Consider the following 27,474-nt stretch of genomic DNA (forward strand, 5'->3'; position numbering starts at 1 on the left):
CATATAGCAAATGGAATAAAAATTGCTCTGCATATCGAGTGGGTCGGTTATCCACATAAATTGCAATTTTATTTGCCTTTAAGAAGCGAACCCAATCAGTCCATTGCAATTCGTACGAGTTGGAGAAATCTGCTCATGTGCCTGCGCCTAAATCCTTTTTCCTTCGGAACATTTTTCTCTGACTGCCACTTTAGCAACAATTCTGCATTCGCAGACGTTTCGAGGAAAAGAAGAAAACTGCATATAAAACTTGCTCGTTTACAATACAAATTATAAATAACGATTTATCATGAGCTGCAGTTGATGTTGCATTTGCCAATCGCACACCTGAATGCTTCCTCGAGTGCCCTCACATTCGCTCCTGTCCCCTGTCCCCCGTCAGGACAGAGCCAATTGCCTTACCAGAGGACGAAATCCCCGGCTCGAAGCCTGCAACGAGCTGAACCCGACTGGGATGAAATAAATTGCCAATGGCAACAGGAGGTAGACTTTAACGGACTCGTAGCTCTCCTTTCCGACTTCTTTTATTGTTTTTTTTCTTTCCTCTGTTTGGTTATCCTGCAGTCAGACATCAGTTGTATATGGAGAAGTTGATTTGGAAAATATTTCCGCTGCAGAAAAATAAATATTGCTGGTCAAAAGTCCAAACAGCCACCCGGAAGTTTTCCCGTTTCCTCAAACAATTGCATTTGGCGCTGGGCTGGGCTCTTGGGGAATTTCTCACCGGAAAAATATTATTTAAATTGCAGTGCGAGGGAGACGGGGAGGGAAACGAGCTCCGAAATAAACTCGGCACATTCACCGCTAATCGCTTCCCCAAAGACGCATTAACAATTTATCTTGCCTTATTTTATGCGAAAAGTTTTCTCCCATGCAGCGGCATCTCTCACCTTCCACAGCCGCCACCAAAATCGAACCCGAGAAAAAGAAAAACATTTGAATTGAAAATCGTGCCGGGCAGAAGGAGTGTGTGGAGTGGTGTGCGGCTGCGAGTACTCCCGTTGAAAAAAAAAACATCAACGACATGCGCATAATTTGAGCACACAAACACACGAGCAGACAGGCAGGACTCCATGGGGAAATAGCAGTAGGAGCGAGAATATGGGAGGAATATGGGTGGAATGTGGGAATATTGGAATGGATAAGGCAGTTGGATATTGTCGGGGTGTGCTTAGGTAGACCTTTGGGGCTTTCGATAAGAGAAATGTACATTTGGTAGCTTAAGGAGAAGAGAAAAGTTCGATCTACGCTTTGTTGTCATGGAGTGGAGAATGAGGGTAAGGGAAGCTGGGTCAGGTTATGCGGTTGATTGTGAAAGGACTCTGCACTAAAATGAAAATGGAAAACTTTTTACAGCAATTGTAGATATGTAGTTATATAATTTCCACACTTAATTCTTATAGCAAAAACCCAAGGGGACTTTTTCTTTTAAACCATTGAAAACTGTCAAATAAATGATGGATTTTCTTTGCTCAAATAAGAGTAAAAACTGAAATAAAACCCTCCACGAAGGTAAGCTCAATCCGCGACTCTGTACTGTAAAATATTTCAGGCTTACTTCAACTTCTAGTTGGGGGAAAAAACGATTTTTTAACTCGCTTTCAGTCAGATATGCCAGTCGCCAGTTGGGTCCAATCAAATCCAATAAATTCGTAGAATAAAATGCGTCAATAAATTGCTGTCTCCTCTACTATCCGCAAGCTGCGAAGCATCGCAAAACTAAAGTTAAATTGAATTAAAATTCAGAGCGCTTAATGTGCCAAAGAGTGGGTTGGTGGGTGGTTGGCCCACCCATTCACTGACAGAGTGCTGCCTGTTCCCTGTCCGTGTCCCCTCAGAGTCTTCACATGTCGCACATTTTTCAATAAACTAAACAATTTACGAAAATTGAAGTTTATCTCAATTGTGCAGCTGTTGTTGACAACATTTTCCGAACTCAAAGCTTTGTTGCCAGCCATCCAGCCATCCAGCCAGCCCCATCTTCGTGGCGTCGCGTTCCCTTTTCGGGGGCGAACTCAATTTGGCAATAAACTGGCACTCAAAGCTCATGGCACAGCTCCCTCTGCCCAATAACCTCTCCATGCTGTACTCGTATATGAGGCACGATCCCAATACGCTCCAGCCCCTAGCCCGCCGGCAGCCGATTGTGAAGTGGTGCACAAATGCGCTTAGTTGCTTTATTGGTCAAGCTGTTGTGCGTGGATAAAACCCTTTTAGTGCACAATTGCTATAAATTCGCCTGGCCCATTATATTGCGAGTTGAGTCCATGGATGGCTGGGGGATGCAAAGGGATAGGGTCTCGAGCTGCCATTGTCATGTGAGGGATATATAGCAGTCCCTCGGCAGCAGTCCAAGTCGATGTCGATTGACGAAAAAGCTTATTTTAATCTCATTTGACAGCCATGGGAGAGCAGAGCAGAGGAGCACGACCGAAGAAAATTGAAACTATTCTCCTTCGAACAGCTGTTGTGTGCCTTCCATTTGATAAACGGACAATTTGGCAGGGTCAAAGGGGTGAGCTTCGGGTAATATAATTTGCCATGATTAAGTTTGAAATTTGCATGAACTGCCCTGCTGACTGACACATTCTGATGACCCAAGCATTTGGAAAATGGCCAGCAGTTTGGTGTTAGTTTATTGTCAAACTGGGTCGAATGGCGGTTCATCTCTCTCTCTCTCTTTCTTCTGGTGGGGGTTAATTGTCGGTCATTTTCGCACATGGCATCATTTTTTGCATAATTAAGATTAGGGTTAAGGAAATGCTTCGGGCCTCGGACCATGCTCTGACCTCTAATTGGAATGCTTTCATGATTGTACGTGTAGGTGTGTGTGTCTGTGTGTATTTGGGGCTTTTGGTTAGATGACCAAATACTTGAGTGAATGAAATGGGAGAGCCTTTAAATTGCTGATACATATAATTAGTTTATGTCATCCGGAGGCAGCTGATGCAAAATTAAAGCAAATTGGTTTGCAAAAAGGCAGATGAGAAGGGATAATTACACTAGAGTCGATAAAGGCGATTGAACAATTAATAGGTGGTATAAATAACAACAATAAATATACATATGTACATAAGTACATATGTATGTATGTACATACATATGTACATACATAGGTACATGTCGGAACGGAATTATTGTCAGGGTTCACGCTTTCGTTGTTCACAATTTTTGAGATCGCACAGTAAGCAGAATTCCCCTGGGAGCAACTGTTTGAGCTTCCATATTCCATACAACATTCAACTGTACTGAGACTCTCATTGTCTGCAGCTTTTTAGCTTGGCGCTCTCTCTCGATGCATCTATCTCTCTCTACCCAAGAAGCTTGCTGCAGAGCAACACGTGCGAGTTACCGTTTCTCTTTTGATCTGTCTTTGAACATCATCGCTCCCTACGCTCGCTCTCTCTAACACTAACAACAACGCAGCTATGAGTCAGACAGTGGACAAGACGGTGCGTGCATAGCGATGCTTTGAGCAGTGACCAAAAAGAAACGGTAAAGTGTAAAGAAGACAATGAAAGGGATCACTGCAAGCATTTTCGTAGTGAATAACCAAGTGTACACTGCAAACAATTTTAATGTACATTTGTATGCATGCATAATATTTAATGTGTAAATTCAAATTCTTTCAAAAATCAGCTCAAAAACCAATAATAATAATTTTAAAGATATATGTATGTACATACATACATATGTATATATTTTTAGGCGGCTTTGGTCTCATGTTTCACGTTTCCGAACTGGCAGGCCAAGCATTTGTGGGAATTGTTATTGCATCGAAGTCAGACAAAAAAGGAGCATAGATACATATGTACGTGGAGAAGCACTAATAGCTTTCTCCTTGCTGGATTGATGATCCAGTTGAGAGCGGGGCAATCGCTTTAGTTCAGGCAGCTTAATTGCATTCGTGTGTTGGGAAGGGATCCCTGGCAGGCAGTGTGTGTGTAAAAGACCAAAAGAGGCAAATACAACAAGCGAAAGACGGGAAGTGGGGAAACCGGAGCAGGGCAACGAAAATTCATTATGTATTTTACGCCTCGGCCAGACTTAGAGCCACGTTCAATAAAACCCGAAGCACTCGCACTCACACATCCTCGCAGCGTCCGTGTACCTTCAGTATCCGCATCCGCATCTGCATCATCTTGCCCAGTCCAAGCCAATCCACTTCAGCACCTCGGGCCTGTGTTGCGGTTTGGCGCTTGTTAATTTTGCAGTGAAAATTGCTTTGGTATTTACAGTGCACTTGGCCAAAGGCGCATTACGGGCACGCCTCAATGCCCCCCACGCTTATCCATTGGAAACCCTCTCCGGCACTCCGGCACTCCGGCACCTACTCCTTGCGTTGGCAATTCCCTGGAGAGTTTGCTTTATGCTACTCGTATTTGCCTTAAGCCCCGCCATCGACATCGCCCTGCCATCGACAGCTGCTGAACATTTTCACGTGAAGTCTGATGCCGACGGATGCCTGATTGTGTTTGCCATCTGCTCCCGCAGCTCGCTGCCCTTCTCCTTCGCTCTCTGAAGACTAATCAAGACAGCCACTTTATGCCAGAAAGTATGCTCCACAAGATTGCGTAACCTACTTATCTTTAAACTAATTTGTTTTCTCGATTCCCCGCTCCCGCTCCCCAGCCTGAAGTCTTTTACATTTCTCCGCTACTGCTGTGGTTTTTATCAACTTTGGTTCGCTTTTTGTGTGTGTTTGCGGGGCATTTCATTGCCAACCACAATGCGACCATAAAACAATGCAGTATAAAAAGTGACCCACCATCAGCACTCCCGAGCACCACCTACCGCTCCCCCTAACAAGCAAAAGTACTCAAAGCGAATAAAACAAAAGTAACTATAATAAATGTTTGCAAATAAATTGTGGAGCTGCTAAAAACGCACGGAAAAACGAACCGAATTCTCGTCCTCTTCTACAATTTTTGTTGCCTTGGCATTAAAAAAGTTTAAGCGCTTTGCTTTGACTTCCTCCTCTTCACTTGAGAGTATGACCAAATCTGTTTTATGTTCCGGAATTTGTGAAACTCTGTGACTGATGGGGAAATGGATGGTGCTGGCGCTGGGGCAGGAATGGCAATGGTCCGTCAGTCACTAGGGTAGCTCTGAATAGTACTCAGGAAGGTGAGACAGATGTTGCTGTCATATCGGTAACAGGTCGAAAGGCGACACGAATAAAACTTCCTGTACAACTTCGTAAAACTCGAACAATTTAACATTTGTATTACATTTTCCCTTGGGTAATAATGAAATCTACTAAAATGTGCATTAACCTTTTCGAAAACGATATAAAAGACATGTGTAAGTGCCAGCTAATGGCACAACGAATTATCTACCAACTTTGGCTTGCAATGGCAATTCGGTTCCTCAGCGTTGTACAACAATTCCTCGAGATACACTTTGATGCCATGGCGATTATCTTTGGTCTTCAGTTCGGGTGCTATGCGATGGAAGACATGATTGCAGAACTTCTTCATCTTCTCCTCCTTCTGCGCCTTCAGAGAGGACTCGATATCTCGACGGAGTTCTTGGAACAGAGAAGGATAAGAACATTTCCAATGGGGTTCCAATCGCTACTTACTGGAGGCCAGCGATGCCTGAATTCGGGAAACTTCTGGATCCCGCTTGGACTTCTCAAACATCAGAATGAGGCGTTGCACGCGAATATCGGTTTCTTTGGAGAAGCCCGGCTCATTGATTTCCACGTGTACAGTGCACTCTCCCAGCACAGCACCATGACCTGGATAGGGCGTTATTGTATACTGCTCAGACCTAATGAAGTCCCGCCGCATGTCCTCGAGGTATGAGCGTCGTTTGGCGATTGAAGCCCGCACCTGGCCGTTGTGGAAACGGTAGCTGAAAGTGCGAGCCAGATCCTCAATCATGCTGAGGCATCTACGAGTGTGGGCAGCGGGCACTGTTAGTATGGGAAGGTGGGAAATGGCACACACATCAATCGTACCCGTGCTCGCGCATTGAATAAACCCCTGGCAGCTGATTGGTATGCTTCAGATGCCGCAAATGTCGTGCTAGGCAGCTGATCAGATCTTCGGCGAACTGCAGCTGAAGTAGCTGCAGGCCATTGAAGTCCTGCACGAACTGACGTGTGCGCCAGCCTCGGTACAGCGTCTGGATCCTGGTTGCCTGCTCGTGATAGTGGGCCAACATCTTCGACTGCAATCTCTGCTCAATCAGGGAGTAGTAGCTCTTACGTACACTGAAGCCACGCCACCACCTGCTGATGGTGGTGACTGCCGCCGCTCTCTTGGCCACCTGCAGACGGCAGAGCCATCCCCGCACATGCCGCTGAATGGTCCGTGCTGACTTGAACTGTTTGTAATCGAGCAACAGCTGGAAAACGCTAAAAGAAGAATCCTTTGAAGCTCCCCCTGATAACTTACCGATCCACTTACCGTTTCTGAGGCGTAATCCACACTTCAGTTCTGATTCCAAAGAATGACGAATGTATGGATTGCTCGGAAAATTGCGATTTGATCGTCACGGCATCATCGGAGTCCATTTCGCTCTTGGAAAGTGTTTGCTGTACTCTATATGAGCTCATGTTGATTTTCCGAGAAGCAATCGGGATTGTTCACTTGCTTTGTTTACAATGTAAAGAAAATTGTATATTAATTAGGAAGGAGAAGCCTGAGTACGGAGTAGAGAACACCCCGACTGAGAGGGGTACAGAAAAAGGTATATAGAAAGTCGGAAGGAATGATCCCGGAGTACTGTGTACTCTCAGACTATTAGACGTACAGAAACTAGATTTTCGTAAAACTTTGCTATTGATAGACTTTGTTTCGATTGTCAGTAGTGCCTGTCGTTTAAGGGAATCGGATCTACAGGAACCTTACTCCACCCATATGTGTGCCCCTCTCCACGAATGTGCCACAGCCAGGTCGCCTTTCACTTTCCCGAGAGCCTCATGGCAGAGCACTTCACTTGTGCATCTGCGACAGAGCCTCCAATCAGAGCCGCAGTCAAGCTGTCACTCAGTCAACAATGTGGGATGTGCTAGAGTTCCCTTCAAGCGCATCTGCAGCTTAAAGGATTTACATTGAATACAGAATGTTGATACTTCATATCAGTTTAGTATGCCCCACGTCACAGGGAGAAGGAAAGGAAAAAGTAAGAGAATAGGGACAAACCCACTGTGAAAAATCTTCGATTTCCATAAGTGAATTTTCGCTGTGCACACAACTGCCTGGAGTCGCAGGCGAGTCAAGTAGGCAGCCGCGGAATACACAAACCCAGGCGCCATGTACATATGTACGAGTCCTCCCATATCACCATATCAGCGGTGGGGCAGGGACTCGAAGGAAGCGGAGGCGCACGAAATGGTGTCATGTACGAAATGTGAAAATCGTGTTGTACAATTTCATGGCTTGGCTTTTGCCAATTTCGAATGTAAAGTCAGCCGGCGAACGCATGCGGCTCTGGGCGAGGCTTTTCTGTGGCGCCAAAGTCTGTGCCACCGTCACCGTCACCAGCCGCGTGGCAGCGTGGTCTGAGCTGTGCGTATTTGGTTTGCTAATGGGCAACATTTGGATTTTCAAGTCAGTTCGGAAAATGCACTGAGCTTATGTTTTGTTCAACCCTCTGCCAAACTCCAAAGCCAATGCAGCTTAAAGCGTCCGTCCATGATTTAGTCCCCCAGAAGGGTCGCAGCAGTTGGTGGCAGTAAATCTTGGCTGGGATATTGAATTTCATGATGATTGGAGATGTCAAGACAGGGGAATGTGTCACGGGCGGGGGAAAGGCAGACGCGAAAAGGCAATCGCAAATGCGATTTGATTAAGGCAATGCGATGACGATGTGTTATGCAAGGTCTAAGAAGTCTAAGAAGACAAACGGCATGGTAAATTGCATTAAATCAAAAACAGATAAATTACACGGTGCGACAAAATGGAAATATTATTATTCAGCGTTTTTTTTTTTATTTTTTTTTTTTTTTTTTAAAGAATGAAAAATAATAACTGAACAATTTCAAATGCAAATGTTTGTTTTAAAATATAATTTAAATATTTATTAAACTTAAAATTGATGCCAGTTATATGGGTAGAATAATTCATAATATATAACTTATTTAATACCAAAAAATCTTCCACTGGAACCCGTACTAATCCCTTGCACTTATCCATTTTGCAGCTGGGACAGGAAACCAACTCTAGCTCCATCATCTTCGAGCAGCAGTGCCTGTGGATGCCCCAGACCGAACAAAGCGACGGCAGAGTTAAATCATATAAAATACACACAGCAACAAAGTGCAAAAAATTGTGTAAAACCGGAAATGAATATGCAAAAGAAATGCAAAAGGGATATGAAAAATGCAAATAGCCAAAATCGAGCTCAATGGAAAATGCTGCTAAACCGAACATACGAGTACTCGTGTTCTGCGAACAGATTCACGGGCATGCCAGTGGCATGAAGGTGTTCGAATCCGTACACAAATGGGACTCACTGTGCAGATTGCTAATTGTGGCTGACTGGTAAACCGAAGAAGGCAAAAGCAAAAGCAAAAGCACATGCGAAAAATGAAAAATGCATTAAATGCAACCGCAAAATAGAGCAGAAAGCAAAACCAATCAGAGGGCAAAAAAGGAAATTGCACAAGCTGGACGGCAGCACAGAGGGGATGGCGGGGCGAGTTAGCGAATGTTAAAAATTGATTTCTGCGGTTTCAGCCAGCGGATATCGGACTCGCACTCGTTTGACTTCAAATCTCAGTTCTGCGGACTGCTGTGCGCCACAAAAACAATTCACTAATTAATCAATAAATAATCATATTTGTGGACAAAAAACAAGTCAACAGAATGCCACTGCCGGCGATTAATCTGCGTAGCATTTTCATCCTTGCCGCTGTCTACATCGCAACCCTGCCAGGTGAGTGTGCCACATGGCAAATTAATCATATATTTTCCACTCCTTATCCATTATGCAGCCGCCCACGCCTGTCATAATTTGAACTAGAAGCCCATCATTTAAATGCGCCAGCATTCCGATGATATTAAATATTTATCGTGCATTATGCTCACCATTCCTGAATGAATCAAATTCTGAGTTGACCCCAGGCGCCGCTTTCCCTTCCAATATTCTCTGCCACATCATTTGCGGTTCAATTATGTTGCGGTTGGCATTTTGTGCAACCGTTTTGTGCGCCGGACATGCTTCGATTCTGTTTTTTTTTTTTGTATATTTGTGTTACACTGACACATTCGCATAAACCACAAAAACAGTAGCACAAACAAAACTGTAGCAGTGGCTAAAAGTTAATCTCCGTTCGCGAGTTGAAAGGCAAAAGCCACCAAAAGGTAATCAGCGAATGTTGGTGCGGATATTAGATGTAAGATTTGTACATCAAAACATAACAACAGAAACGCAACTTTCATTAAGTTCGATGTTATGTTGGAATAAGCTCATAATGTAAAAGAAATCCTTGAAATGCATTTTGAATTACAAGCTTTGGTTTTTCATTCAACAACAATGGGAATTCACCTGAAAAGGACATTTGTCAAAAGACTAAGACCAGCTTAAGCCTTTCCTATCTGACGAGTGTTCCGCCAAGGTAATTTCCTCGCACTCCATTGACTTCAATTGTGCTCTGTGTTTGCGCTTATTTGATTCCAGATGCATTGTCTGTCAATTCATATTTGCGATATTGCAAAAGGCATTCGTTCATTCAAGGCATTCGTTCATTCATTCATTCAGCTTTTTCTGCCATTCGAAGTTCCTCTACCATGCCCGTCTTGTCACCCATTTTTCCTCTTGCAGGAACATTTTTCATTAATATTTTGTGCAAATTTTTTGTAATATTTCTCCTCGTTCGCTGCAATTTGACGCTCCGTACGACTGTTTGTTTGTCACTTTGCTGGAGTCTCCCAACCAGCAGTGGCAGCGGCAGCGCAATATGATTCGGATTCCATTTCAGTTCTCCGGCTTTTCGTTCTATTATTTTTCCGGGATTTTCCTGGCCCCCTCCACCACTCCTTCTCCGTTTGACACTCTAGGCAAAATGGCTGCTGCAATGACTTGTCGCTTTGTCTGCATTTCCGGCAGCTTTAATTTCATTTCGTATTCCCTGCCCCACTCCCGCCCGGCTCTCTCTTTCATTGTGAGATTGGGGCATAATAAAGTTGTAAAAGAAGCGCTCATAAATCCCCCGCTTTATGTCCGCCTTTTGGCATTTTATATTAAAAACTGGAAAATGTGAGAAATGGCGCGGGGGGAGGAGCATTTGTAAAGTTGAACTTGAAAGTTGCCGTAAATTGCCGGAACCTTTAAGAGCACAGGCGCAGGGGCAATTCATCAGAGCGAGTTCCGGTTCCGGTCTAGGCCAAAGCTACACAACAGCTTGATTTTGATTTTGATTCCCACTCTTGACTGCTGACTGGCATGTGGCCAACTGACGTGCCTCTCCCACTTGCCTCCCCCACCGCCAGTCTAGACCAAGTTAGTCATATTTCAGGACACACACACGCACACACGTAGAGACACTCAAAATCAAAGGGGAACTGGCGCCGGGGCCTGTTTAAAATTGCAATCACGTTTCGCGTATCCTTCACTACACACGAATTCCAATGGGCAACACCAAGGCGGGCTCTCGATGCCTGTGTGTGTGTGTGTGTTCTGTAGCCGACGCACATTATCCGACAAATGCAGAGTCCAAATATATGCCAGCGAGGTTTGCCAGAAAACCTTTTTGGACAGTTTATTAGAACCAACTGATTATAAATTTATTTTAAATGAAAAATGATTTAAATGCAGAACTAAGGATTATTTATTAAATGAAAATGCAGATTGTCAAAGTATTAGAGCTTTAAGTTACGGTGCAACTCAATCTCGAATGATTTCTGCTTAGATAACGACTGTTATATATTTGCCTCTCTTTCTCTGCTGGTTCTGTTTCTCTGCTGTTCTTCTTAACAGCTGTTAATCTCGTTCTGCTGTTCTGCTTAATAGCTGTTAATCTCGTTCTGGTGTTCTGCTTAACAGCTGTTAATCTCTGATGCTCTGCTTAACAGCTGTTAACGTCGCTCTGCTTTACTGTTTCTCTGCTGTTCTGCGGCTGAGGTCGTTTTGATGATCATTCGTTAGCCGCTGATCTTTCGAATAGTATTTAATATAAATGTTGTGAACCTGCAGTGAGTGCAGTGAACCACATTAAATACCATTCTCATTGTACTCTCATGTTATTCTCTCGATTATTAAGCTAATTGAATAATTTCTTAACTTCCATATCGCACCCCTTTTTCGCTGTGGGGTGCATGCTTTTGCCTTTTTTGTTTAAATATTTTGTTGCTTAGCGTTTTGTTGGCACTAGCTGCTGCTCCTGATTTGCTCGGGAAATTTTGACACCCACAGACACACATACACAAGGCACGCACACACAGACACTGTGGCAGAACTAACTCACACAGCCACGCTTGTGTTTCGACACGCACGCGATGCATGCGGCGGCTGCCGGAAATGCCAAGCTCAACGTCCACGAGGAGCAGAGAGTAACAGGAAGAGCAACGGCAACAGCTACGAGTACAAGAGCAAGAATCAACTGTGGCTGTGGCATGTGAATGTTGACGCTTACTTCGGTTCAGTCATGCAGCCGTCTCGTCTCTCGTATACCCTCTACCCGGGCAGCACCACCCGCTTGGCTGACATTTTTGCCAGCGTAATCACGATTAAACTGTCAACGGCATACTAATTAGATTTTTATTTTTATTGCGCCATGACAACGCCGCGTGACGTTGTTGTGTCCCCTGGCCTGCGGCCTGCTTCCCAGCTCCAGGCTCCTGTGTCCATGTGGGCGAGGGTCCTGCTTAGCCAGGCTGCCACCCCCTCGTGTTCTTTTTTTGCCATTCTCAGTGAAGAGCGTGCCTCGCATGACCAAGTGACATGGCACGCCAGGAAACGGAATGAGGGTCTGTCTCCCTCGCTCTCGCAGAGGGACAGAGGACAGAGAAGAGACTGACGAGGGACACTCTGTTGGGGACATTGAGCAACCAGGACTAGGAATAGAGGACCCTTGCCAGGGCACTTTGCGGCGCCTGCTACTTGTGATTTATGCCTTATCATATTTATGAAAATTATTGTTATTGATGGCATTTGGTATTGAGTGAGCGAAAAAAGAGCAAACAAATCCAATTGATTGATTGAAAGATTGAGCGAAACATTTCCGTAATTGATTTAAAATGTGTGCACATCCGTTGGGAATATTAAATAATTGAAGTGCCTGGCATGATCTTTTGAACTCGATTTATTTTGAATTAAAGTCGCATTATAAATGGAATATTGTGTGGTGATCATTTGGAGATCATTTCGATGTTATATTTGAGCTATAGCTACAGATTAAATATGTGAAAATATATCAATGAATAATAATGGGTTGGAACTTCCAGACTCCACTCTGAATGCTGCATCAGAGCTACTGACTTAGATCTTAGCTGCCAAGACATCCGTGTCCTTATTTATATTTATCTGAAGACTGAGCGCAGACTAATTCATCATTAGTAGAATTAAATTTGCAAGTGCTTTGCCCTCCACACCTGCACTTCAATCCTTTTATGCACTTCCTATTCAAATGGGTTTCTTTTCGGTCTGTCTCACGCTCCAAGTGGTTCATAGTTATGCCCGAGCTCTATTGAAGTTCCCTCTTCTCGGTTAGCATTTCTAGACGCTCTTTCTTTTCGACTGGTGGGAAGCTGGTAGATCCTGGTGTGTTTGGTTTGTTTGTTAGGGTCTATTACTTCCGAGCTGTTGAATGCGTCATCAAGAAATCCCCCGAGCACATTTACACATTTAAGCTGTACACCTGTGAACAGGTGGCACAGGGTACCTCCTCGCTCCCTCGCTGTTTGCCTGCCCATTTCTATACAAAATTCTCGTCGCCTTTCCTTTGTTGATATTTTTTCTAGATTTATTTTCATTAAGTTCCCGTACAGGAAGTGAAAAGCTTTGTTGCCGCCGCTGTGGGGTGGTGTTCGGGCCAGTCTCAGTTGCTGGTTCACTGGGCCAAGTGCTAATGCGGCCAGACAATGGAGGCGCGGCTGTTGGCTGCTGGCTGCTGGCTGTTGCCAGCAAAACAAACCCCCCACACACAAAAAGGCAAAATAAATGCAGGTGAATTTAATGAAAATGTGCAAATTACACAGCACACCAAAAACCATAGACCCTGCCCATTTCCTGCACCCAAACAGCAGTTGCAGTGGGCTGTCGCCATTGTAATTGTTTTTGGCCGGACTGCCAATTACGAATGCGTAAATATTGTTGCTTACAATTTAAAATAATTATGGTTCTCCCTGCCAGTGCCCATTATTTGCTCGCTTTTGTTGTTCTTTCTAGCTGGTGTTTACTGTGGGTGCATGTGCCCGACAGTTTCTTTCAAGAGCGGAATTCGCATCTGAAATAAACAAAATTGTTTCAGAGGAATATAAATATTATTATGGCTTAGTTTTGTGCTCTCAAGAAAGTATTTTTCACAACAGTTTTTATTACCCAACAGGATTCCTCTCACAGCAATGAAAAATGTATTTTATTTGTATCAAGGATTCTCAACAGAAACCATAAAAATCCACTCACAGCCATAATTCGAATTATAAAAAGTTTTCCGTGAAATCAGCTCAAATAGTGACACACATCAGGGGGGTCACGGTGCCGTTTCCCCGAAATGAAACAAAATAAAGCAATAAAAATTAAATAAATAAGACAACAAGCCCCAAGTGGGGGGCCTCCACTTTATATTCCAAATATGATGATTTCTGTTGTATTTGCTTCCGCGCGCCCCACACACGTAGCAAAACAAACTTTTCACAGACCTCAATAAATGCTCCCACTGGAATCGGAGCACCAGCATCATCATCATCATTTTCGTGTCGTCATGTGAGCGCCATATGAAGCATGGAAATTAATACACATTTTTGCGTGTGTGGATTGATGCCTGGGACTCGGTGTCCAGGCTGTTCCCTGTGTCCCGTATTGCATATTCATTGCCATTGAAATGCTTTGAATAATTTGCTAATTTGTTTGATATGTCTCCACATGTACGGTGACGGGCTTGATAGCCTTTTAAGCCTTTCAAATTAAAGTTCGTCATCTCTTTGGGTATTTAAAAGTTTTCTGCAATTCGTTTCTAGTAAAGATTTATTAGTTTCCTTTTCACACTGAATTTAAACAGTATACATTCGAACTTTTTCAATAATTCAGCGCAGAGAAAGAGCAAAAAGCTTTGCCGCATTAAAATCACTTTAAAAATCGACGCTACATTACGCGGGAAACTTTTTCGTGACTCCCAGGAACCTCACAAGGAAAGAAACGGACCCTAGGAGAGTTTTTATATTTTATTTGGTTTTTTGTACGATTTCACACAATGAAGGAGCAATGGGCACTGCGCATTAAATAAGCCCGCAAGAAGCATTTATCAAATTTCTTCTTATAAATGTTGCTTTCCCTTCGGACTGCCTTTCATTTCCCTGGCGTAGTGAATTTTTGAGACATTTATAAAGCGGCAGGTGGGCAGTCGGCCGACTGCCAGTCGGGCAACAGGCAGTCCTGCTAGTGTCAGGTGGGCAGCACAATGTGGGCTTAATGACAGCTATGAAGATGCCAAAATGATAAACAGCAAACAAAAAACGAGCGAAAGGCGACCACAACCATGAAAAATCGCAGACAAACAGAGAATGGGAAATGTGTTTGGTCATTAGGCATTTTATTTTTAAACAATGCCAAGGAAACATTTTAAAGTGCGGACAAAAAGAATAGCAAATGAAGTTACAGGAAACTAGTCTTCTGTTTAATTTATATAATTAAATATATACTGAAAATCAAAGGTTAAAAATGAATTTCTTCTCTAAAAATTGTGCAAGAAAAAGCAATTGTGAAAGCAGTTCGGGTGAAGTTGTATGGTGATTTATCACGGGATTGAACTGTTGTTCTGTTATCATTTGTATTCGGTTCTCTGCTCCCTGGACGCACTTTAAAAGTCAATTAGTTGTCAAATGTTTTTATGCTGCTGCCATTGGACGCAAAGATAGCCAGGAAATGGGCAAAACGGCAAGAAGAAAATGTTACGGACAACAGTACAATGTCGAAATAATAATAATTTATAACTATCAATGTCATAAGTTCATGACATGCTCATCAATCAATGCATTAGACAGCTCAGCAGCAGTGTGGGTGGATGGGTCCTGGTTCTGTATCGAAAGACCGAGAGCTGGCAGAACTTTCCCGTGGCATTGCTCATAATTTCATGTTGCATACAGAAATTGCCACGCTTTTATTGACAGCAATTGCGTTGCCTTGCTGTCCCGTTTCCTTCCATGTCTGTCTGCGGGGCTGATGCCTTGGAGGAGTGTTTGAGAAACTTGTCGAAATGTTGCTGGAAACTTATTTCAATTCAACATGGAAAAGTTTCCATTTTGTTGTCCGTGTCTGTGGGTTGAGCTTCGTTCTCCTTGGACGTTCTCCCAACTGACAGCTGATTGAATTGGATAATAATTCGATTTGGGATTGGGGAGTTATTGCAACCCTTAAACCAAAGTGCTGGGGAATAATTCTAGCAAAAATTTAGATTAAAAGTTGAGAGTTTTTTACATCTACTATTAATACTCCACACGGTTTCGTGTTGTTTTATTTTATTTTACATCTTCCCTTTGGAAATTCGAGAACGTCTTTGTGGGCATTACTCCCTACCTTACTCCTGGCTCACTCCTTCCACTATTGGAACCACATTGAAACCACAGAAACCGAAGCCAGATTCCCAGGTGTTGTTGCAGGGAATTTCCTTTTCACTTTGGCTCAACTTTTTCCATTTTACCTGCCGCCTCCGCTCCGCTCCGCTCCTCGTTTCTTGTGCATTTTTCTTCTGTTTGGCTTTTGTTTCGGTTGTTGTATTGTATTTTGCAGGCATTGCTATTATGTGTGTTGCATTCGTCTGACATCGTTCGTATCTTTCGACTTTTTCCATTTTGCATTTTATACATTTTTGTGCTGTTCGGCCCTTCCATGGCTTATTCAAATTGAGTCAATTTTTGTTAAATTTCCGTTCGCCTCTCCTCGTTCGGCCATCTCCTCCTGGCTGGACTGTTTGCCGAAAGGTTTACGTGGCTTGCAGGACTGCTCCAGGAGCTCCTTCGGGCTGCCCTTAATCCTGGCCAGCAGCAGCAGCAGCAACGGCAACGGCAGCAGCAGTGGAATGTGTCGGCCCAGAAAGCCAATTTAAAAATGCCAACAATGATTTATGTTCGCCGCCCCATGCCACCGTTCACCGTCCACCGTCCACCATCCTGCTCCATCCGGCCACGGGCTTGGCAATAATTTAAACAGTCAACAACTTCGTGTTGCTTTAATTTATGCAATTAACCCATATGCTTAACCCGTGCAGGCGGATGCCCCTCTGCCACACCGGGGCCAAGGCTCTGGCGCGATGTTACTAATAAAACTAAATGACTTAATGTCCCGGTCCGATCCCATTGCCGCTGGCGTGCTGCTGCTGCCCAAGTGTCAAAGGCCACATTAACGGAAACAACAACTGGCTATAACTACAGCGACGGAGTGTAGGCAGGGTCCTGCTTAAGCTACTCGTAACGTCTCTATTTATGCGAATTCTCGTACGGAAAAAGTCACTGACTTCCCCTTGAAGCCCCGATGCCACGCCTTTGTGTGTGTGTGTGTGTGTGTGGGAATGTGTGTTAACAGCATTTGCGGCAAAAGGTGCAATTAAAGTACACGAGCCACGGACACGAAAACAACAACTAGCACCAACATAAATGACAACAATAAAAGGGAGAGAGAAAGCTAGTGGAAGGGTGCCGGGAAAGTGACATTTTCTAGTGGAATTCCATGCGGAATTGGCAACACTCTTAAGAACAAAAGTTGCCTAACTGAAAGCTTAAGTAAAAACTGGCAATTAAAGCTAAAACTTTACAACAAATTATTATTATTAAATTATTTGTATTTATTTTTTGGAATTTATTTTCATTGGCGCTTTGTTTACATCACCTGACTGATAAGTTTTAATTTGAGAGTTTGATCGATAAGGAGCTCTTTGGGCCAAGCTGCATGTCATCATCGATGAACCCCACGTTAAGGCATAGAAAACATCAGCGACGACAATGACGACTAGACAACGGCGACGAGCAGGACGACGACAACGAGGTGCTCGTGGGGTGGCGGCGGCTCTCTCCTGGCGTTCATAGTTGGCTCGCTGAGTGGCAGTTGCAAAAAGCCATTATAAGCATATGTGCCGCTTTAGGAAGATCTGTGTGGATGCAGTGCGCTGCTCTTCCTTTGGCCCCCAGCTGCTGAAGTGCTTCCGCATGTCGTGAGTGAATGGAGCCTGGGTCATTACGGAGCGAGTTCTGTTCGAAGCTAAGCAAATGTGAGCAATATAACTGGTAATGGGTTGGTTCTGTCTCTATCTGTGCTCCTGATCCCATTGAATGTTGGCTGATAAGTGCGGAGTGCTTGTAAATCTTTATTCCCACTGATTGGATTAAAAGAATGATGATGAGTCGTGGCTGGCGCTTCAACCGCTGCCTTTGGGGTCTTGCCTTTATTTTTCTTATATTTTTGAAAAGTTGTTGCCCCCTAAAACAGGGCAGACACATGGCAAACAATTGGTTTTTGGCGCTCCAGCGTTTATTTTTGCTTGTTGGTTTAGGCGCCAACGGGACGATTAAAAATCATTTGCTAAAATATTCCATTATGACGCCCGGAGTGGCCAGTGGCTGTTTCGACAGCCGTCGCTGTGCGCTGACAAGTTTCGCGTTACAATGTAAATATTTTATACATTTTGTGTTCGTCAGAGATGAGCCATGGAGATTGGAGTTTGGCATTTAAATTGCTAGAAATTCCAACAGGTTTTACCACAACAGAAAACCCTGAAACCACTGTGCGTTCCCTCGAACAATGGGGTCTCACACCCAACACGCGTGCTAATTAATTACGCATAATTAATAAATATAAGCAAGCTCCGGCCACGCCTCACAAATAAATCACTTGGTGCGAGAGCAACCCGAGAGCAACCCGAGAGTGCCGCCTCAGAATTTAATTACACTTTCATCAGCTAATCACACAATTTGCGCCAGCCGAAAGGCTTTAAGAAGCCATCGTAAAGACACAGGCGGCACTCGTAAAATGTGCCATAAATCTGCCCAGGAGCCGTCACTTACTCCGGCCTGACTTTGCACTTGATGGGCGACAGATACACCGCAACCCCCCGGCTGTCTCCTCTGCACCTTCCGCTCCATCCAATTATAACTCACGCCAGACGTGATAAATCAATAAAAGTGTCCCCGGCAGGAGACTCTTGAGGTGTTTACTCGCCTGATAGCTTCCCTCGTCGATGTAAATATGCCAAAAAGGGGAAACATAATGTGACATAGAGTCTGGCTAAAGATTAATCTCTAGTTTATTGAGCAAGGTTGAGACGGCTTTTGGTAAATGCAGAAATTACATAAGAAGATTTTCTAAAAGTGAATGAAGCAGTTGGAAGGATTTTTCTATCCCACATTTAGTTGGAAAACTTAAAATCTTCCCTAGCTCTTCGTATTGTTTTATATTTTTCTCTTACTAATTCTTACATTCTTTGCTCCTTCTCCGTTCTCATTTTAGGTAATTGATTGCAAAATGAAATTAATTTCTATGGGTGTCTGTGTCGGGCTGTGCCGAGACGCGCTTGAGTAAGTACGGACCATACATCACACATTTGAGTAGAAAGCGAGCCAGGGGGGAAAAACAACTACTAAATAATTGTTAATGTATTACGAATAATTTATGACACTATTTCATAAAAAGCAATAATTTTTCAATATCAAACCAAGCGTCAAGCAAGGAACCGGCCCCGTCCACAGTTGCAGCGCGCGCTCCCTGGGGGAGCTGCCTCCTGGCTCTGGCTCTGGCTCTGCCACTGCTTTCGTAATAAGCTTGATAAATAATAAAAGAGCATGAGGCAAGTAGTGTCTCGAGCAGGGGGAAGCAGGGGGGGGCCCCGTCTCGGCCCTACAAAGTGAAATTTATCATTTTTCATAGCTGCAAGCTGCACTTTCTTGAAACATTTCACTCAGCATTGGTGGTGGTGGTGGTGGTGGTGGTGGTGCGGCTCGTGCTCGTGCTCCCCACCAAGCCTCGGCAACCATTTTTGGTTTCATTTTGGGACTCCTTTAGATGTCAGCATGTTGGTGATGCCTTTGCTGCTGTTGTTTTTCGTCCGGGAGGGCAACTGCCAAATGTTTGCAAGAAAAGATTAATTGATTCCACTTGGCTGCATCCAGAGTGTCCCTGCTGCTGGTGACCCCTTCCCGTTGGTGGAGCTGAGCGTCGGTTGGGGTTAGCCTCTTGAGGTAGGAGTGCAAGGAAATCGTTAAGTTTGCTTTACTTAAAGTTCTTCTACTGTTTCTGGTTTAAGTAAAGTTTCATTTAGAATTTATTACAATTTATTAGTTGGCTTCGCAAACAAACTTGAATAAATATCAAAAATTTCAAATTAAATGCTGCTAAATCGGAGATTCGTCAGATGATATTTTAGTCCAATATTTCCATTCCAGCTATCACTGTTCTCCCCTTGATTGACGTGCATACATAAGCGGGAATATGTACGGGTATACCCGAACAAGGATACAATGCTCTGGATGATTAAAACTTTATAACTTTTCAGTAACCACAACCCCTCCTCAGCCCGCTCTTTGTGGCTGCTGCAGTTAACTGCTTCGCAGCAGTTGCCCAAAGGAGAAAAAAGTATAAACTTTAGCAAGAACTTGTCACGGGTGCCAGCTTCTGGCCAAGTTTGTGTTGAGGTTGAATTTTTCTTTGCATTTGTCGAGGGGAGGAACTCGAGCTAAACATTTCAGACATGCAGCACAGCTTAATGTTTGACAGAGCCAAAACAAGCGACAGTCCTGCCCAAACGCCGTGTTCCGCTCCCTGACAAATCTCCGACTTGTCAGCCATTTTGAAGTGACAAATATATTTAATTGCTGGCAAAAGTTTACTGCGCCAAAGTTTGCAATAATTTTCAGTTCGGTTCATTTCTTGTTTGGTTTTTTTTTTGTGTCATGTGTGGAATAGACATTTTTATAATTGTTCGTAATTACTTTTTCATCTGTGGCCTTAATGAAATGTCTGCACCCTCCTCTTGGGTAGTTCCGTTTACTAGTATGTGCGGGCTCCTACTTATTCGTATATTTATAACGAATTCATCTTAAAAATGCAACAGCCTGCAGTATTATTTCTGCTGAATTAACATTTTAATAGTCGGCGCAGGGACCGTGACTGCTCCTTCTCCGTGGCGGAAATGCAAACGAGAACAGAGCCTCGGAGTCGAACGATTAAATTTTAATTTCATTTACTTTATAATGTTTGCAAGAATAAAGTTCAACTTAAAGGAAAGGCACAACTTTACAAATTTCCCTTAAGCAACCAAGGAAATCAAAAAATGGTAAAAGCAAATCGAAACATGAATTTAAATGAGGAAAACTCTGGACAAGAAAGAATAATTGTATTGCCAATCTTATTCCGAATTAGCTGAATCATTTCAAGCGATTTTCGATGGTTCGAGACGCTAAGATACGCAGTTAGAAAAATATTAATCAGCACATTTAAAATGTTTACGATGAGAAGGATAAAAAAATGTGTACAGATGAAATCTTAACATTTTTATCGAGCTACTAAAAGCGGCATTATGACATTAAGAGAGTCGAAGTTGAAGTCAGAGTTGTAGCACAAAAAAATATCTATTACAAAACAAAGACATAAATCGCATTGTAATGCGCTTTTTATGCAAATTTTTAATGGTGGTGAACTATCTGCGGTAGAGTGGGTCAGAGTTCAGACAGAAATGTCTTATTAACTCTTTATTGGGCCAATTGGGAAGTTATTTCCAATGCGTTGACTTCGATTCCCTTTGATGCTGGCATCCACAAAAGGTTTTCTTTCCCGGAAATGGCGCTGACTCGAGTTGGGGAGGTGTTTATGGGATTACCTACTAGTAGCAGTGGACGTTGGCGGCGTCACCTTTGCCATTTGCCTGTTTGTCAACACTAATCTGCTGCTACACAAACACACCCATTCTGCGGAGCAGGGAGGGTGTCAGGGAGGGAGACAGGGAGGCCTGGATGATCTGAAGAGGAAATCGAACTCCTGCTGCGACAACACAATCAATGTAGAAATCGACAAGGACACCCGCTGCCTGCCAGCCTGCCAGCCTGCCGGCATTCCAGCCTACCGCTTCCCTGGCTTTCTGGCTCCCTGGCTCCCAACCACCCCACCGCCTCCTTCGTCGAGTATTTGAGCCGGAAATCAAAATAAACAGCAGCAAATCAGTCAAACAAACAAATAAACAAGAAGCGAGCTCTGGCTAAAAGCAATAAGGCCACACAATGTGTTCCACATTCGACTGGATTGGATCCGAGTGCCCTGCTCTCCCCAGGACGATAGGCAATTTTTGTGCGTTGCCAAATTGGTTGTGCGAGAGTCTGGGTGGGTTCTGGGCCCGACCCCACAATGCTTCTAAGCTCCGACGTGGAGTGTTGACCGAGGGATGGGCTGACACAATTAGCTGGGAATTGTGTGGGCAGCAGGATCAATAAGGTGAAAGTGCCTCCAGCTGTTCTGGTTTGGTATCAATTATTGTTTGAGCAAATATATTACGATATTCGTAATGTAACCAAAGCAAGTGGCGAATATTCAGCAGAGTGAATACTCAACAGAGTTTTTCTCTTAAATATATTTATAATAAAATATACTATTATAAAGCTTTTCAATGTGTTCAGATGAGAAGCGCTGTCGGGACGACAGCACTGTTAACCGTCCAGGTTAACAGCAATGATTAACAGCCCAAGTTAACAGCCCGGTTTAACAGCCCCCGTCCGCTCCCCGCCAACAGCCGTTAGCGCTATACGACAGCGCGCTGAGAGTGGGCTCGCACTCGCTCTCGCTCTCTCTCACGATCGAATCGAGCGGCCTCAGCTGTGTCTTGTTTCCACCCCCGCAGCAAGGCATTTAGTTTCGGCAGTCCCCGCTGCAATTTATGTACACACAAATACACATACAAATCACCTCTGCCGACTACTCATTTGTCGGTGCTTATGCTGGGATTATAGCAGCAGCAGAAATCCAAACTCCCACGAACACAATGAAAATCAAAGTAATTAATACAAATGAAACCCTGTTTAGTCTTTCGATCAGAATTAGCTGAAGGATTTTAATATGTATATTAAATAGTATGTGTGGTTTCACTTATTTTAGAAAGTGTTTCTCTAATTCGTTTCGCTAATACCCAATCCCATAATTCTGTTCAGCGAATGTCTTATTTAATCATTTTGCGTTTTTGCGTGCCTGTCACTCGAGCTTTACATCTCATTAATTTGCAAAATTTCCTTTAATCTCCCTACATTTCCATTTCATTGAGGTCTTAACCACTAACGTGCCCCCCTCTGTTCTCAAACGCAACCGCAAACGCATTACAATTTTATTTTTATTCAATTTTCGCGCAACGACATCAAAAGGCGAAACGGCAAACAGAAAACAGAAAACAGCAGCAACGAGTGCAGAACAGAACAGAACTCGACTCGACTCGACTCGACTGCGTGTAATACAATTTTCACCTTCCTTTCCCGCAAACCTTCTCCCGATTTACCCACCGCCGCGCGACAGCGCCAGACCACCAAATGCCTTTTTTAAGGAAAATTATATTTTTACATAATTTAACAAGCCCGACGCCGAGTGCTAAAAGAGGAAAGCACACCAGCAGCTCTCGTCAATGAGTCAGTCAGTCCTTCAGTAAGCCAAAAGAAGGCTTGGTTAATGCCCGGGAGCTGGAGCAGAAGCTGGGGGTGTCGTTGTAGTTGGCCACCATTGCATTGACCACTAAAAGTTTGCCATTAAGGGGCATAAAATTCTTCTATTTCCTGGCCGAGAGCGAGGCCTGCGACAACTATGGAAAAGTGGCACTTGAGTGGCGGCACTTTGAATGGGGTTTTATGTGCTCTCCACTCGGCCTGCCCATCGCACCTTGTGCCGGCCTTCCCTTCCACTCGCTTTAAGCGTAAATTATGTTGTAAATACAATTTTTTAGCTGGAAAAATTTCTTCATCATCAAGTGGCTGTTCGGCTGCTTATCCCTTGCTGCCAGGTGTAAAGGCTCTGACTTGTGTTGAGGGCCAAAAAGGTTGCTAAGTGGAAATTGGTGCTTGGCGGAAAATGTATAAAAATATTGTTTATGCTGCGCTATGTGCGGAGCAAAATGGGCAGTAAGTGAGACTCCAAAATTGATTAGTATAATTGCCTCAAATATGTCGATTTATTTGACTTATAACGCACATTTTCGAATCATTAAATTGCCTTAAATTTCCAAGCAGACTAAAATCTGCGTCTAGAAATCTCTTGAGAATCGGCATAAATTCTAAACTAAATTGGCTACTGCAAACGGATTATCGATAGCCCGAGAGGCAATTGGCGAAATCCTTGCGGCCGTATTTAAACTTAAATGCGGCATAATAAGCCAGTCAAACTTGGCCCAGGCGGTGATGGGGCAAGGACCCTCCACGGTCCTCTTCTTTGAAGAGCTGAAACTAAAGCCAAAGCTGGATCCTGGACCCGACTGGCTTTCAACGGAAAATCATTACCAGAAATGTCCTGCAGCGTCATTTGTAAGCGCCTTTGGCACTCTGCCCTCTGTTAGGGGATTCGGGGAGCCGGAGGGACTGGAGCTCGAGGCGAAGTCACAGCCAGGACGAAACAACCGCTGGCCAACAGCAGACACTTAAGTCTAATGGTTTTGTCAGCCACGCCCCTTGCACACTCTCCTCCTCCCCAGTCCATCCATAGCCATAGCCATAGCCATAGCCATAGCCATAGCCATTGCCCCCTGGCACTCGCAGCGAAAGAATTCCCTTCGATTCGAAATGCCGCTGCACGCATACAAATTGACAATTTTATTAGCACATAAATTAGTAAAAATAATCAATAAGCAATGTGCCAAAAAGCAGTCGAAAGAAGAGGAAGGAAAAATGTGTATAAATATCCACGAAAGTCGACTAAAGAATACTCTGATGTCCTGCGGAGGTAATCTCACAGAGGTAGCGCAGTACTTGGAGCAAATGCAAAGTATTTTTACATGGAAAAGAACAAGTAAATGGACCCATCGTTGAGGGAAGCTAATGCTCAAAATTGGAATTGGTAGATGGCTGAAATAAATTCAATTTATTGGCTGTATTTATGTTGCCCCCCAGGACCCGTCTCCGCTGCCCGAAGAATGGAATGGAATTGGAATGCTGGCTATTGCAATTACCATGCCAATGCCAGGCCAGAAACCAATGTCGCTGCCAAGGACTCGGCCAGGATTCCAGGATGTTGCGCGAAGACGGGAATATTGGTCAATTAGTAGCGGGGGACATCGCCGATGTCCGTCACCGGACGGACAGAGATTCCTGTTAATTCGTAATTTTTGTTCCTATTTTTCTCTGCTTATTTTCCACCCGACTTTTTCCCCCTCCGACTTTGCTAATTGCTTAATTCACGAACATTTTCGCATTGCATAGAATTTGGGTTGATGCTGTGTTGCTGCTGCGGGGCGTGGCACCCGAGTAGTTTTCCCAACTATTTTGCAGCAACAAAAAAAGATGAAAGTTGTGCAACTGCCGCCGCCTCCTGCGCGCAACTGACGATGACGTCGCCTTATGGAGATGATGATTGTGGGGTTGATGATGATGATGTTCATGTTGCTGCTGCTGCTGCTGCTGCTGCTGCTGCTGCAGTTGTTTCAGCCCGGAGTTGTTGCTGTTGCCGCTTGTTGTTGGACGCTAATTAACTCGATTTTTGGAGGGGAAAACCGTTGGCTAATTTGAAAACGAAATAGTTGCCCGACCCCTTTGGGCCACTGAAGTTATGAAACCTGCAATGAGACGGGCTATGAGAGATGCACAAAGACAGGGAAATATTTTACTCGTATAATAAATAAATATAAAAATATTATAAAATCTAATAATAAACATTATTAAGTATCCTCAGAACCTCTCCTAGTTCTAGCTTAAGTTCTATGCCTCAATCCATACAAACTGTCTGTTAAAACATTGAACAATCTTTTAATTTTGATGGTCCCAACACTTTCCCTCATCACGCCCACAGTTGCATGTCCTTCGCGTTCAATGAATGCAAATTTACCCCCGACTGGCATGCGGCCAAGTTGGGCAAAAAGAATAATATAGAGCGGTGGGGGGGAGTGGCCAGCTTAAATGGCGGAAACGAAATACAAGTAGAGGACAAACGGAAGCGAACAGCGTCCAAGGGCGGGTCCAAGGGTCACACAATTTGCTGTCATACTTAACTGAAATTAGAACGTGATTAGATTTCATTTAAGCATTAAGCACAACTGACAGCCAGCATGACAGCCCCGAGTGGGCCGAGGTGGGGCTGACTGCAGAGAGGATGAAAATGATATTTTGAGCGGGCAAATTTATTGACAATTAGCTAGGAGGAGGGGAGGATGATGGTGATAGAGAAATGGACTCGGCACGGCGAACATTAATTATAACGTGCATAATTAACAAATCTGGCAATCAGTGGAGCAGCGTCTTTAACTCGCCGGGAATTAGAGCCCTACCCCCGGCACACACAGAAATACACCCGGAGAGAGCCCAATAAGCGTTTAATCAGAACCAAGGCCAAGTCTGTGTGGGGTGCCTGACCCATTCAGGCAGCGCTAATGAAAGCACAGCCGGCAGAAATTGGTTTACGGGCTGTTTACGCAAGTAGAAGTTATTAGTTGTGCTCGGATGGGGGATGGCGAATGGGGGATGGCACCCCCACACACATCTCTTGGCTAATTTGTGGTATTAATGACAGTTAAGCGGAGTGGACTCAAATAGCCTCATAATTGGCAAAGGCTTCAGCAAGCAATTCCTTGTCGTCGATGCAATTGGGATTATCAGATGGGGGGAGGCTGGCACTTACGGTGGATTTCCAAAGAATTGAGCAGAGTACCGGGAAGGAGCCATCAGCCATCAACCCACTCTATCTCCCACTCTTTTGGCACCTGTCTGTGGACACACATCTCCAACTTTATCGCTACAAAGTTAGGCAAACACAAATCGATTAGTTCAAAAGTTCAGGCCGTTGTTCAACGTTCGAAGGCCAGAAGTCAAATTGTGTCAACTGCTTGGGCGTCGCAAAACAAAAAAAAGAAACAAGAAAATATGTCAAGGCTGCTCTGCCGGAGATCCGGGCATCCACACACACACTCAACCGTGTGTGGCTCTGTGTCGTGCTACAAGCAAAACAAATTGCCTTTGAGGCAGACGATTGACGATTGCCGGATTGGACGACGTTGTTGGTCTTTTGATTTAGTCGCTGGTGGGACGCTGCTTATTGAAATGCCTGGGCCTGGGCCTGGCACTGGGTCAGGTCAAAGGGAGGTGTATTTGAATTGTAAAGCAGGATGCTTGATGGCTGTATCTGTAAGGTGACAACTAACCCCGCCTGAGCCTTGACATCTACACATTTACATTATCTTCTCAGGCAGAAAATTAAAATCTTACCCAGAGTTTGCCTCATCATTGCCTCTGATTATGGAAACACTATCCGGGCATGTACCCAGTCAGACCCCTTGGGCTCTCACTCCTTGTAGTTCTTCAATTACTTTGCATAAATGTGATGCGACACGGAGCGACAACCTAATTAGCTTTCAGACATTGCTACATTTCATTAAACAAATGGTCTCTGGTGTATAATTTTAATACGCAATTACCAGCATTCCAACGACACTCGATTGCCAGATAGTACCCCTACCATTTCCATCATGCTCTCGTGTTCATATTGCCCCCCACTTTCCCACTTTCCCCACTTTCCACTTCAACCTAAGCCGGAGCAATAAATTTCATTTGATGCTCGCTTTGCTGTCGAGTGTCGCGGAGGCTTAGGCCTAGGTTACCTTGACTCCTCAACCCCACAACGAGGAGCTTTAAATTATTTGACAATTTATGCGAAAATTATGTGCGAATTGAGCCGCACATCGCCCAGGCAACCCGCGAAAAACGAGCGATTTCTTTATTGCTCCGCCACCATTAATCAATTTATTTAGTTGGCATGTTATGCCAGCTCACTATATCTAAGTGCAGATGTCCCATGGGTGTCTCGAATATCTCGCTGCGACGCCCGAGAAACCGCACAGATTGCACAACGGACAGCAGCCCAGGTACTGGCAGTGGAGTTGGGTTAAAACGCCATTCTGATGGACCGGACACAAGGGAGGAGTGCCCAAATATAGCACAGCCTTGCCCAGAGCTGCGGAGTGAGTGATTAAAGTGTGTGGGGCGTGTCGCCGTCTCATTACTCACCGTGTGCCAAGTGTCGAAGAGCGTGTTTAATCGATTTGAGTGGTTTGTGTTTCTTTTGATACTTGAATTTCATTTTCGAATTGGGTTTCAAAGGCGGAGACCAGACTAAAAAGGCACAGCATCCTCTGCTCCCTCTCACCCGTTTCCG

The 27,474-nt window shown here is 44.2% G+C and overlaps 3 protein-coding genes across 3 annotated transcripts in view; 1 reads left to right on the forward strand and 2 right to left on the reverse strand.

Moving 5' to 3' along the window:
• Positions 1–27,474, forward strand: part of LOC117901497 — a 55,290-nt gene that overhangs the window by 14,092 nt on the left and 13,724 nt on the right. Inside the window, exon 2 of the mRNA XM_034812266.1 lies at positions 8,155–8,889. Within this exon, the coding sequence (XP_034668157.1) occupies positions 8,820–8,889 (70 nt within the window). The 5' untranslated portion in view covers positions 8,155–8,819. The remainder of the gene's footprint in view (positions 1–8,154; positions 8,890–27,474) is intronic.
• LOC117901498 lies at positions 2,824–6,686 on the reverse strand. Its single transcript, XM_034812267.1, has 5 exons — positions 6,417–6,686; positions 5,966–6,364; positions 5,585–5,898; positions 5,301–5,530; positions 2,824–2,834 (listed from the first exon to the last, which is right to left on the reverse strand). Exons 1-4 carry the CDS (start codon positions 6,563–6,565, stop codon positions 5,316–5,318), a joined length of 1,077 nt encoding a protein of 358 aa, XP_034668158.1. The 5' UTR covers positions 6,566–6,686; the 3' UTR covers positions 2,824–2,834; positions 5,301–5,315.
• Positions 9,122–27,436, reverse strand: LOC117900994. Its single transcript, XM_034811591.1, has 3 exons — positions 27,327–27,436; positions 27,123–27,273; positions 9,122–9,260 (listed from the first exon to the last, which is right to left on the reverse strand). Exons 1-3 carry the CDS (start codon positions 27,397–27,399, stop codon positions 9,122–9,124), a joined length of 363 nt encoding a protein of 120 aa, XP_034667482.1. The 5' UTR covers positions 27,400–27,436.

Source organism: Drosophila subobscura, chromosome U, assembly GCF_008121235.1.
Source record: "Drosophila subobscura isolate 14011-0131.10 chromosome U, UCBerk_Dsub_1.0, whole genome shotgun sequence".
Lineage (NCBI taxonomy): Eukaryota > Metazoa > Arthropoda > Insecta > Diptera > Drosophilidae > Drosophila > Drosophila subobscura.